At 43.0% G+C, this 13,453-nt stretch overlaps 1 protein-coding gene across 2 annotated transcripts; it reads right to left on the bottom strand.

Annotated features, from left to right (window-relative positions):
- Positions 1-1,669: 1,669 nt before the first annotated feature.
- Positions 1,670-13,424, bottom strand: LOC141164302 (histone H2B 1.1-like). 2 transcript variants are annotated; one of them, XM_073649438.1, is made up of 3 exons: positions 12,847-13,424; positions 11,414-11,557; positions 1,670-2,630 (listed from the first exon to the last, which is right to left on the bottom strand). In XM_073649438.1, the coding sequence occupies exon 1, from the start codon at positions 13,422-13,424 to the stop codon at positions 13,044-13,046; it is 381 nt and encodes a 126-aa protein (XP_073505539.1). In that variant the 3' UTR covers positions 1,670-2,630; positions 11,414-11,557; positions 12,847-13,043. The 2 variants fall into 2 exon arrangements, with proteins under 2 accessions (XP_073505539.1, XP_073505540.1); XM_073649439.1 differs by lacking the exon at positions 11,414-11,557.
- Positions 13,425-13,453: the final 29 nt, after the last annotated feature.

The following is a 13,453-nucleotide window of genomic DNA, read 5'->3' as shown; positions in this document are numbered from 1 at the left end:
CCCCCCCCATTACTGTTGTATACTTTTCATATCCTTCTGTATACCTCCACATAGTGCTATATACCTCCAGTGTTATATACTCTCTATCCTGCTGTATACCTCCACATAGTGTTATATACCTCCAGTGTTATATACTCTCTATATCCTGTATACCTCCACATAGTGCTATATACCTCCAGTGTTATATACTCTCTATATCCTGTATACCTCCACATAGTGCTATATACCTCCAGTGTTATATACTCTCTATATCCTGCTGTATACCTCCACATAGTGCTATATATCTTCTATAACCTGATGTATACCTCCACATAGTGTTATATACCTCCAGTGTTATATACTCTCTATATCCTGCTGTATACCTCCACATAGTGTTATATACCTCCAGTGTTATATACTCTCTATATCCTGCTGTATACCTCCACATAGTGCTATTTATCTTCTATAACCTGATGTATACCTCCACATAGTGTTATATACCTCCAGTGTTATATACTCTCTATATCCTGCTGTATACCTCCACATAGTGTTATATACCTCCAGTGTTATATACTCTCTATATCCTGCTGTATACCTCCACATAGTGCTATATATCTTCTATAACCTGATGTATACCTCCACATAGTGTTATATACCTCCAGTGTTATATACTCTCTATATCCTGCTGTATACCTCCACATAGTGCTATATATCTTCTATAACCTGATGTATACCTCCACATAGTGTTATATACCTCCAGTGTTATATACTCTCTATATCCTGCTGTATACCTCCACATAGTGCTATATATCTTCTATAACCTGATGTATACCTCCACATAGTGTTATATACCCTCTATATCCTGCTGTATACCTCCATATAGTGCTATATACCTCCACATAGTGTTATATACCCTCTATATCCTGCTGTATACCTCCACATAGTGCTATATACCTCCACATAGTGCTATATATCTTCTATATCCTGCTGTATACCTCCACATAGTGCTATATATCCGCTATAACCTGATGTATACCTCTACAGTGCTATATACCCTCCATATACCTTTGATATCCTGCTATATACCTACATAGTGTTATATAGCCTCCATTTCCTGCCGAGTACCCCAAAATAGTGATGTTTAACCTCCATATAGAGCCATCTACCCCCATGTACTGCTGTATACGTACGTATATGTACTTATTTAACTATCTTTTTCCCCATACATAATCCGGTCCCTGGCATCATCTGCTCACACACTCCCATGTACTTCTTAGACTTCTGTGTCTGTATTTGTTCACATACTGGTTGGTGACTGGTTCATGCTGCATTATGTGATTACCCCATTTATTACATTGATGCTTGACCGTATAATACCAGCAATTGTTACCTTCCACCTTTCGTGTTTCCCCCATTTCCTCAGATTGTAAGCTTCTGAGCAGCAGGGCCCTCACTCCTCCTGGTATCTGCTGATTTATGAGATTGTTATTCTGTAATATATGCATAATACCTACGCAACGGGTGATTAACTCACATGTTATCCCATACATGGTGAAAGGGGATTTTATCACATCATAATGTATATAAACCTATAAGAGACATGGTGCACACCAAAAATGCAACTCAGTGCTAGAGAATGAATTAAAAGATATATATTTTATTTAGGTATATTTAAAAACCAAAATCACTACAAAAATATAAAAGAAAGATCAATGGGTATGAGGTGAGAGATACATGAAAGAAAGATCACAGAGGGGCATAGGGGCTCTATAAGCACTGCATAAGGGTCCTTTGTATTAATAGATGCCAAAACGGCAGTATTCATGGTTTAAGCCACAAACATGCATGGACTCATAGGACAGTACCAGTGCCATGCGCACAATTCAAATAGCAACCTAGTAAACAGTATACACATATATGTGCGCTCGCCACTTAACATGAGTCAGGCTTACCCATATGTATCCCGCTGTGATCGCGCCCCGACGCGCGTTTCGCGTGGTGGGCTTCCTCGGCGGGCGGTGTGGTATGTATGAGGTCTCATGTCCATTTATATCCCCATCCTCAATCAAAATGTCCATAACAGCCATTGGTGACGGCGCACGTGAGCGAAATCCCGGCGTCCATAGGTCACTTCCGGCCATCGCGATGACGGCGCGGGTCAGGAAAGTGTTTCCTGTGATGTCATTTCCCGCGTCACATCGTATGGATGCCTTCGGTGATGATGGTGCTGCAGGGATCCACCGCGCGTGCGCACATCCAGGTGGCCATTTTCCTTATGGGCAAAAATGAAGGGCAGAACTCACCACTCTCTCGTCTTAAATCATTGTCCAATTAGTGGGTTGTGGAGAGTATTGGGACCGGGGGACCAAGAGAGGAGAATAGAGAGACAACAAACGGGACAGTCACAATCCGTATGGGAACAAGTAAATCTCATTAAATGGGACATCACTCAAATGCAATATGCGTCGGCATATGTGGTCCCAAGGAAGACAATCCTATATTTCTTCTGCGTTCCCAAATCTAGGACTGTGTTTATCTCCATATGCGCTCCATTTCTCACAGGATCCCATAATGGCTTATAGAGTTGAGGGTCACGTCCATCAATAGGTAGGGTATATAAATAGAGACATCAAAGATAATCTTGTATCCAACTATGGAATGTGAAAAGAGTATATAAAAATCAGTTAAAAGAACAACATACAAATTTAAAACCAATTGGAGAGAGAGGGACAAAAACACGGATTAGCTCTTATAGAAAAGGTGAGAACGATAGTTTTTCATTTAGCCCAGAGGGGGACATGGTGTCCAGAGCGAAAATCCAACGACATTCTCTTTGAGCTAAGATTTTCTTTGTCACCTCCCCTGATACCACATAATATTCTGTCTATTCCAATAAATTTAATTTCATCAGTATTGCACTTATGGTGTAACCTAAAGTGTTTTGGGATGGTTTTTAATACAGAGACATCCTCAGCCGTGCTCGCGGCTTTAATGTCTCTGATGTGCTCCCTCACTCGTATGAGGAACTGTCGGGACGTGAGTCCTACATAATGGAGGTTGCAAGTACAAGTGGCACGATAAATAACATAACTTGTACTACAAGAGATGTAATGAGTGATCCGATAGTCCCTACCCCCATCAGAAGATGAAAAACAGGCAGCTCTAGTCATGTTTCTGCATGCCATGCAGGATCCGCATGGAAAACAGCCCCATCTCTGCACACCAGCACCGAACGGGTTCGGAGGATTTGCCACATAGTGGCTCCTTACTAATATGTCTCTCAAATTCCGACTTTTCCTTGCGGTAAGTAATGGATGGTCAGGAAGGATTCTCCTCAAAGTAGGTTCTGTAGTGAGAATCGGCCAGTGTTTTTGTAATATTTGTCGCATTCTCGGCCATTGATTGTTGAAAGTTGAGCTAAATCTCAAAGGGGGATCTTTCTTGGAGTTTTTACTTTTATTCACCAATAACAAGTCTCGAGGTGTTTTTTTGGCACAATGGTATCCCTGTTTTACGGCTCTCCTACTGTATCCGCGTTCAAAGAATCGGTTTGACAGGTCCCAAGCCTGAGCCTCAAAGATCTCCTCTGAGGAGCAGATACGCTTCACTCTAAGAAATTGACCTGTTGGTACTGCACGGATTGTATGTACAGTATGTGCCGAAGTTGCATGGAGGAGGGAATTTACTGATGTTTCCTTCCGGTACACATCCGTCTGGAGCGCACCATTATTTTGCACTCTTGTTTTCACATCCAAGAAGTCAATCTCTTTCCTCGAGTGTTTGTAAGTGAGTTTGATGTTTCTTTTGTTCTTATTGAGTTCACAGATGAAGTCATGAAGCCCAGGCTCCGACCCCTGCCAAATGATAAATAGATCGTCTATATATCTGTACCAGCACTGCGCATGGGAGGAGGCACCCGCGCCGTCAATGACAACCTCCCTCTCCCAATATCCCAGAAAGAGGTTGGCATACGACGCACACGCCGCCCCCATCGCAGTGCCTCGTCTCTGTAAGAAGAAGCGGTCTTTGAATGTAAAAAAATGATGAGTTAAAATAAATTGTAGGAGTTCCAAAACAAAGTGCCATAGTGCCGAGTCTAGGTTACTCGTACTAAGGAAGAATTCTACTGCCTCCAATCCATCCGAATGATCAATGCTGGTGTTCAGAGATTCGACATCCGCAGTAACCAGGGTCATATCTGAATCCAAGTACAGACCATCGATTTTTCTAAGGACGTCCGTAGTGTCCCTGACATAGGAGGGCAAGGTTTCGACCAAAGGATGTAAGTAGTGTTCAATAAATTTGCACACAGGGTCACAAAGCCCTCCTATGCCAGAGACAATCGGACGTCCCGGGGGTTCGAGAGCATTCTTATGTACTTTGGGTAGTAAACAGAATGTAGGGACTACCGGACACTGTACCACCAACCCATCAAATATTTTTTGGGGGATGATCCCCTGTGCAAATGCTCGTTCCAGAATATCAATTAGAGTTTGAGAGAAGTCACTCAAGGGATTATGGGTAAGAGGGGTATATGCCTCACGGTCCCTCAGCTGTCTAAAGGCCTCCTTCTTGTACCTCCGAGCCGGCCAGACCACCACATTGCCCCCCTTATCTGCTGGTTTTATGACCACATCCTTCATGCCCCTCAATTCCTTGAGGGCTTTATGTTGGACCCCCGTCAAATTATCATTTCTCCTCCAATTGGGAATCCTTTTAAAATCCTCATTAACAAGTTTGTTAAATATTTCTATCTGGGGGCACAGGGAGAAGGGGGGGGAACGTGGTCGATCTAGGCAACACCGAGGACGGGAAGGCACCTGTAGCAGCAGGGATACTCTCTTGTGCCAACACCTCCAATGCCGCTAACGCTTCCTCCTCTTGTAAGGTATTCAGGTCCTGTCCACTCACCGGGCGAGTATGAAGTTTTCGTAAAGTTACTTTTCTTAGAAAGAGTTGTAAGTCTTTTATTGCTAAAAAAGAATCAAAGTTGTTATCAGGGACAAAAGTAAGACCTAAGCTAAGTACTTCCCGTTGTGCATCGGTTAATACGTGTTCAGAAAGGTTGATTACCTCTAAACTATTGCTTTGTTTGGGCTTCTTTTCCTTGGACTGGGGTGGTGTTAGTTTGCGTTTATTCTGGCTTTTGCCCTTATTAGATCCTTGCCTTGCCTGACCAATCCGCTCTTTATAAGTATTGCCAAACTGGCTGCTTGTAGAGGGATCCTCATCCATTGAGGATAAGGATGAGAAAGAGTGTGTCCGGGGTCTGGGGGTCGCATTGTTCGACCTCTGTTTGTTCCTCCATCTATAAACATGGTTCTCAGCGTAATCCAAGAGATCCCTTTGATATTTTTTAGACTTAGAATTCACAATCTCTTTTTCCCATATCACAAAGTCCCCCTCCTGATCTTTATTAACCTTCAACAATGCTTCAGAGTCAAGTTTTTCTGTCAAAGTCACCTGGATTGAGTTGATTTCACTTTCAATCATTTCCAGGGTGGTCATATTGGATTTGATTAATAATTCCATGTACCCCCTGGAGCAGTTAGATAGGTTTTCCCACTCCTTCTTAAACCCCTCATCTTCAATTGTAAATGGAGGAAAAACCTGCACGCGAAGGCCTCGGGGAATCAGTCCCTTAACCCCTTACTGACATCTGACGTACTAATACGCGTCTGTGCCCTGGGACTTAATACCCAGACCCGTATTAGTACGTCATGGCGATCGCGCGCGCACACAGGCTGTGCGGGCGCGATCGCCGCCGGGTGTCAGCTGATTGTCACAGCTGACACCCGGTACTATGTGCAGGGAGCGGTCCTGCACCGCTCCCAGCACATTAACCCCCGCGATGCTGCGATCGAAGTCGATCGCGGCATTGTGGGGGCAAGGGGAGGTGATCGGCGATACTCACCTCCTCTTCCGGCTTCCAGCGCAGTCTGCAAAGGCTTCCCGGGTGTTGCCATGACGACCCGATGTCGTCATGACAACATCCGGGTCACCAGAGAGCAGGAAGATTGCTTGGACATGCACAGTGCATCTCCAAGCAATCTTCACACTGTGCACTTCTGACAGCCTTCATGGCATAGGGATGGTGCTCCATTCCTGTGCCATGCAGGCTATCAGAAAAAAAAAAGTGAAAGTCCCAGAGTGGGACAAAGTAATAAAGTGTATAAACTGTGTGAAAGTGGGAAAAAAAAAAAAAAAATGTGCAAAAATATTATAAAATAAAAAAAATAATACACCAAAAATAAAAATATAATGTACCCATCAATAAATATTATAAAAAAAATTAAAAAAAAAACAATAAAAGTACACATTTGGTATCGCTGCGTCCGGAACAACCTGACCTATAAAACTGTCCCACTAGTTAACCCCTTCAGTGAACACGGTAAAAAAAAAAAAAAAAAAAAAACGAAGCAAAAAACAATGCTTTATCACCATACCGCCAAACAAAAAGTGGAATAACACGCGATCAAAATGACGCATATAAATAAAAATGATACCGCTGAAAACGTCATCTCGTCCCGCAAAAAACAAGCCACCATACAGCTCCATCAGCCGAAAAATAAAAAAGTTATAGCTCTCAGAATAAAGCGATACTAAAAAATATTTTTTTCTATAAAATAGCTTTTATTGTGTATAAGCGCCAAAACATAGAAAAATGATACAAATGTGGTACCGCTGTAAACATACTGACCCGAAGAATAAAGCTACCTCATCAATTTTACCACACGCGGAACAGAATAAAAAAAAAAAAAAAACAATTCCTGAATTGTTGGTTTTTGTTTATTCTGCCTCCCAAAAATCGGAATAGAAAGCGATCAAAAAATGTCACGTGCCTGAAAATGGCACCAATAACAACGTCACGTCATCCCGCAAAAAACGAGCCGTCACATGACTGTCTGCCAAAATCTTGAAAAATTATAGCTCTCAAAATATGGCGATGCAAAAATTAGATTTTACAAAAAATGCGTCTTTTAGTGTGTGACAGCTGTCAGTCATAAAAACCCCATATGATTCTGGCATTGCTGTAATCACACCGACCCGAAGAATAAACTCGTCTAATCACTTATACCGCACAAGGAACGGCGTCAAAAATAAACTCTTGGGTTAGGATTGGGCTAGGGTTAGGGCTAGGGTTGTGCTGGGGCTAGGGTTGTGCTGGGGCTAGGGCTGGGGTTGGGATTTTTTTCAAAAGTAAGAAAAAAAGATGACGATATGGCGACTAGTGTTGAGAGCAAGTGCTCGCTACTTGAGTTTGCATCGGGTGCTCTGGTATGCATTGAGTATCGTGGGTATTTGAGTGACATGCTCGAGTCTCTGCCCCATATGCTTCGCGGCCAAAAAACTTTACGGGGATTGCCTGCCATGCACGAGCGATCCCCGCATGTTTTTTTTTGGGTGTCTAATAACCGTGAAACATGCGGAGCAGGGACTCGAGCATGTCACTCGAGCACACGCTGTACATGGTGCATACCTGAGTACCCAATGCAAACTCAAGTAGCGAGCACTTGCGCTCAAGAATAATGACAACTTATTCAATATGATGACCTAATGTAAACAAATAATGTGCCGTACCTCTGGGTTCAAAATGTTCACTATACACCTTAATAAAATCCTTGAGGGGTATAGTTTCCAAAATGGGGACACTTGTGGGGGAGCTCCACTGTTTAGGCACATCACGGGCTCTCCAAACGCGACATGGTGTCCGCTAACAAATTGAATGGAAAATCGGCTCAAATTGTTAGCGGACGCCATGTTGCGTTTGGAGAGCCCCTGTGTGCCCAAACATTGGAGCTCCCCCACAAGTGACCCCATTTTGGAAACTAGACCCCCCAAGGCACCTATCTAGATGCATAGTGAGCACTTGGAACCCCCAGGTGCTTCACAAATTGATTCGTAACAATGAAAAAAAAACACTTTCATTTTTATGAATCAATTTGTGAAGCACCTGGGGTTCCAAGTGCTCACTATGAATCTAGATAGGTGCCTTGGGGGGTCTAGTTTCCAAAATGGGGTCACTTGTGGGGGAGCTCCAATGTTTGGGCACACAGCGGCTCTCCAAACGCAACATGGTGTCGCTAACAATTTGAGCCAATTTTGCGTTAAATTTGTTAGCGGACACCATGTTGCATTTAGAGAGCCGCTGTGTGCCCAAATATTGGAGCTCCCCCACAAGTGACCCCATTTTGGAAACTAGACCACCCAAGGCACCTATCTAGATGCATAGTGAGCACTTGGAACCCTCAGGTGCTTCACAAATTGATTCATAAAAATGAAAAAGTGTTTTTTTTTCACTTTTTCATTGTTACGAATCAATTTGTGAAGCACCTGGGGGTTCCAAGTGCTCACTATGCATCTAGATGGGTGCCTTGGGGGGTCTAGTTTCCAAAATGGGGTCACTTGTGGGGGAGCTCCAATGTTTGGGCACACAGGGACTCTCTAAATGCAACATGGTGTCCTCTAACAAATTTAACGGAAAATCGGCTCAAATTGTTAGTGACACCATGTTGCGTTTGGAGAGCCGCTGTGTGCCCAAACATTGGAGCTCCCCCACAAGTGACCCCATTTTGGAAACTAGACCCCCCAAGGCACCTATCTAGATGCATTGTGAGCACTTGGAACCCTCAGGTGCTTCACAAATTGATTCATAAAAATGAAAAAGTGTTTTTTTTTTCACTTTTTCATTGTTACGAATCAATTTGTGAAGCACCTGGGGGTTCCAAGTGCTCACTATGCATCTAGAAAGGTGCCTTGGGGGGTCTAGTTTCCAAAATGGGGTCACTTGTGGGGGAGCTCCAAAGTTTGGGCACACATGGGCTCTCCAAACACAACATGGCGTCCGCTAGTTATTCAAGCAAATTTGCGCCTAAACAGTGTTTTTTCCCCAAATATTGGGTATCTGCGTGCCCAGGGGAAATTGCACAACAAATTTTGGGGTCCATTTTTTCTTGTTACCCCTGTGAAAATAAAAAAAATTGGGTCTAAAGTAACATTTTTGTGAAAAAAGTTAAATGTTCATTTTTTTCTTCCACATTCAAAAAATTCCTGTGAAGCACCTGAAGGGTTAATAAAGTTCTTGAATGTGGTTTTGAGCACCTTGAGGGGTGCAGTTTTTAGAATGGTGTCACTTTTGGGTATTTTCTGTCATACAGACCTCTCAAAGTGACTTCAAATGTGATGTGGTCCCTAAAAAAATGGTTTTGTAAATTTTGTTGGAAAAATGAGAAATCGCTGGTCAACTTTTAACCCTTATAGCTCCCTAATAAAAAAAAATTTTGGTTCCAAAATTGTGCTGATGTAAAGTAGACATGTGGGAAATGTTATTTATTAACTCTTTTGTGTGACATATCGCTCTGATTTCAGGGCTTAAAAATTAAAATTTTGAAAATTGCAAAATTTTAAAAATTTTCGCCAAATTTCCGTTTTTTTCACAAATAAACGCAAGTGATATCGAAGAAATTTTTCCACAATCATGAAGTACAATATGTCACGAAAAAACAGTCTCAGAATCAGGGGGATCCGTTGAAGCGTTCCAGAGTAATTACCTCAAAGTGACAGTGGTCAGAATTGTAAAAATTGGCCCGGTCATTAACGTGCAAACCACCCGCAGGGCTTAAGGGGTTAATATATCTCTCTAGAAAAGCTTTGTTCCACCATATCCATGTTTTCTTATTATAAAGTTGTTTTAACTTAGTAATCAAGTCTTCAGTCTCTCCAGTTTTTAAAACCACACATGATTCCTCACCAAATACCTCATCTAGTTTGGTAAGCCACGTTTTCTCACGTGCCTTATAGTCCATGCGTTCAGGTTGAATAGCTGTGAAAATACACAGTATAGTCAATATATGCATAATACCTACGCAACGGGTGATTAACTCACATGTTATCCCATACATGGGGAAAGAGGGGATTTTACCACATCATAATGTATATAAACCTATAAGAGAAATGGTGCACCCCAAAAATGCAACTCAGTGCTAGAGAATGAATTAAAAGATATATATATATATTTTTTTTGTCGTTGGATTTTCGCTCTGGACACCATGTCCCCCTCTGGGCTAAATGAAAAACTATCGTTCTCACCTTTTCTATAAGAGCTAATCCGTGTTTTTGTCCCTCTCTCTCCAAATGGTTTTAAATTTGTATGTTGTTCTTTTAACTGATTTTTATATACTCTTCACATTCTATAGTTGGATACAAGATTATCTTTGATGTCTCTATTTATATACCCTACCTATTGATGGACGTGACCCTCAACTCTATAAGCCATTATGGGATCCTGTGAGAAATGGAGCGCATATGGAGATAAACACAGTCCTAGATTTGGGAACGCAGAAGAAATATAGGATTGTCTTCCTTGGGACCACATATGCCGACGCATATTGCATTTGAGTGATGTCCCATTTAATGAGATTTACTTGTTCCCATACGGATTGTGACTGTCCCGTTTGTTGTCTCTCTATGCTCCTCTCTTGGTCCCCCGGTCCCAATACTCTCCACAACCCACTAATTGGACAATGATTTAAGACGAGAGAGTGGTGAGTTCTGCCCTTCATTTTTGCCCATAAGGAAAATGGCCACCTGGATGTGCGCACGTGCTGTGGGTCCCTGCAGCACCATCATCACCGAAGGCATCCATACGATGCGACGCGGGAAATGACATCACAGGAAACACTTTCCTGACCCGCGCCGTCATCGCGATGGCTGGAAGTGACCTATGGACGCCGGGATTTCGCTCGCGTGCGCCGTCACCAATGGCTGTTATGGACATTTTGATTGAGGATGGGGATATAAATGGACATGAGACCTCATACATACCACACCGCCCCCCGAGGAAGCCTACCACGTGAAACGCACGTCGGGGCGCGATCACAGCGGGATACATATGGGTAAGCCTGACTCATGTTAAGTGGCGAGCGCACATATATGTGTATACTGTTTACTAGGTTGCTATTTGAATTGTGCGCATGGCACTGGTACTGTCCTATGAGTCCATGCATGTTTGTGGCTTAAACCATGAATACTGCCGTTTTGGCATCTATTAATACAAAGGACCCTTATGCACCCTTATATATAGAGCCCCTATGCCCCTCTGTGATCTTTCTTTCATGTATCTCTCACCTCATACCCATTGATCTTTCTTTTATATTTTTGTAGTGATTTTGGTTTTTAACTATACTTAAATAAAATATATATCTTTTAATTCATTCTCTAGCACTGAGTTGCATTTTTGGGGTGCACCATTTCTCTTATAGGTTTATACAGGTTATTCTGTAATGTGTTTTATTGTCTGTACAAGTCCCCTCTAAAATGTAAAATGCTGTGGAATATGTTGGCGCTATATAAATAAAAATTACTGTATTCATCCATGTAGTGCCATAAACCCCCATATAGTGCTGTATAAATCTATATGGTGCTTTATACCCACCATCTTGTCCTTTGCTCATTTATCTCAGCAACCGATCCTGCTGTGAAAAACATGTGATTGGCTTCTCCATTAATAACAATGTGAGATTCAGACCAAGAAATAGATCAGTCTTTGAAAGTTCATTGATCAGGTTTCTCCACTGGCCTGGGGAGCAAAGGGTGTGTAACATCAGAGGAAGTGCAGATCTGAACATTGAGAAACATGAAAATGCAGCTGAGCACTGAAAGAGTTAACAGCCCATCCTCCCCCATTACCAGGAGAACACTGGAGGCAGAGGGCACTAGGACCCAGTGCTCAGAGAATGGGTTCATTAAGTGAGAGGTGACCAGCAGGAGTCCTTCATAACATGCCAATGTTAATCTAGGTGACACCTTTAATACTTTTAAGACGTGGAGCCCCAAACTGGATCCCATATTATAAAGGCTACCCCTCTATAAATATCTAGAGGCCACAAATACATTGGGATCAAATGATCTCTTTATACATCCTCAAATCTTATTTGCTTTTGTTGCTGCTGCCTGATATTGATTGCTCAACTTGTAACCAGAACTCCCAAGTCCTTTTCTGTAGACTGGAACTTTACTCTCCTTCACAAGGTCATTAAAGAAGAGATTAAAGATAATTATTCCAAACCTCTTTTTGGCCCCTACTGCTCCCAGTCCAGATCCTTGTGGTCCCCACCTAACAGATTATTAAATGAATCACCTGATGTAGAGGTAAAAGCTTTGCATCAGGCAGAATTCACACTTTATAAAGAGGAGCAGCAGAACAAGGTGGTGATCCAGTGATCTGCCTTATCTGACCTCTTTATTGTGGGGTCAGAGTGTTTCAGGAGAAGGGATGAGTTCCTGAAACACTTCATTTATGGTGCAGGGGTTTGTGGGGACTGTAAATGATCAATAGGGTGGTCTCCAATGTAGGGGCTGCGAGATCTGATTATCTGGTATATATGGGGGTATACGGAGCACTATATGGGGAGTATACAGCACATGATGATTTACAGCAGTATATGGAGAATCTATAGCACTATATAAAGGGTATACAACATTATATGGATGGTATATAGCATTATAAGGGGGTATACAGCAGGATATGTAGGGTATACTTCACTATCAGAACCATTTGTGACCAACATCATGATAGAAAGTGGAAAAAGGACAGTAAAAAGAGCGGGAAATTCAAAATCCCCAACAGTTCTGTGCTTCGCCCACATCTGCTCCCAGTACAGATCCGAGGTCCCCACTTCTGGCAATATCATACTTAGAAAATCTACCATTTAAAACATGTTTCCTGTCCCTTAACCAGTTCTTCACCCATCTGCATACTGGACCGAGTCCCGGCTTCTGGCTGTTGTGTGGTTCAGCGTCAGACGCCTTTGCAAAGTCCAGATATATCACATTGGACGCATGACCAACAACCATAATAGCACTTACCTTCTCAGAAGTCTAACATGTAGGTTAGGCATAACTTCTCTTTCATGGATCCATCCTGGTGGTCAACTATATTTTTTTGCAATACGTTCCTGCACGGAATTTCTTGCAGGACACCCAAGCAGCCACAGCTCTGATGTAGACGGGGTGGGTGGCTCTTAGAAGAGCCTTTGGGTTGTGGGTACAGAGCTTGGAGCAGATCACTTGGCGCTGGTGTACTTGGTGACGGCCTTGGTGCCCTCGGACACGGCGTGCTTGGCCAGCTCTCCGGGCAGCAGCAGGCGCACAGCGGTCTGGATCTCCCGGGAGGTGATGGTGGAGCGCTTGTTGTAGTGAGCCAGGCGGGAGGCTTCCCCTGCAATGCGCTCAAAGATGTCATTGACAAAGGAGTTCATGATGCCCATGGCCTTGGAGGAGATGCCGGTGTCAGGGTGGACCTGCTTCAGCACCTTGTACACATAGATGGCATAGCTCTCCTTCCTGCTCTTCCTCCGCTTCTTGCCGTCCTTCTTCTGAATCTTGGTCACAGCTTTCTTGGAGCCCTTCTTGGCTGCTGGTGCAGACTTGGAAGGTTCAGGCATGATGATAGCAAAATGTTCTCTTCACTAGA

Source organism: Phyllobates terribilis, unplaced genomic scaffold (genome assembly GCF_046119375.1).
Source record: "Phyllobates terribilis strain yellow unplaced genomic scaffold, ASM4611937v1 Scaffold_10__3_contigs__length_209671492, whole genome shotgun sequence".
NCBI classification, from domain to species: Eukaryota; Metazoa; Chordata; class Amphibia; order Anura; family Dendrobatidae; genus Phyllobates; species Phyllobates terribilis.
This window is presented reverse-complemented; position numbering and strand designations above follow the sequence as displayed.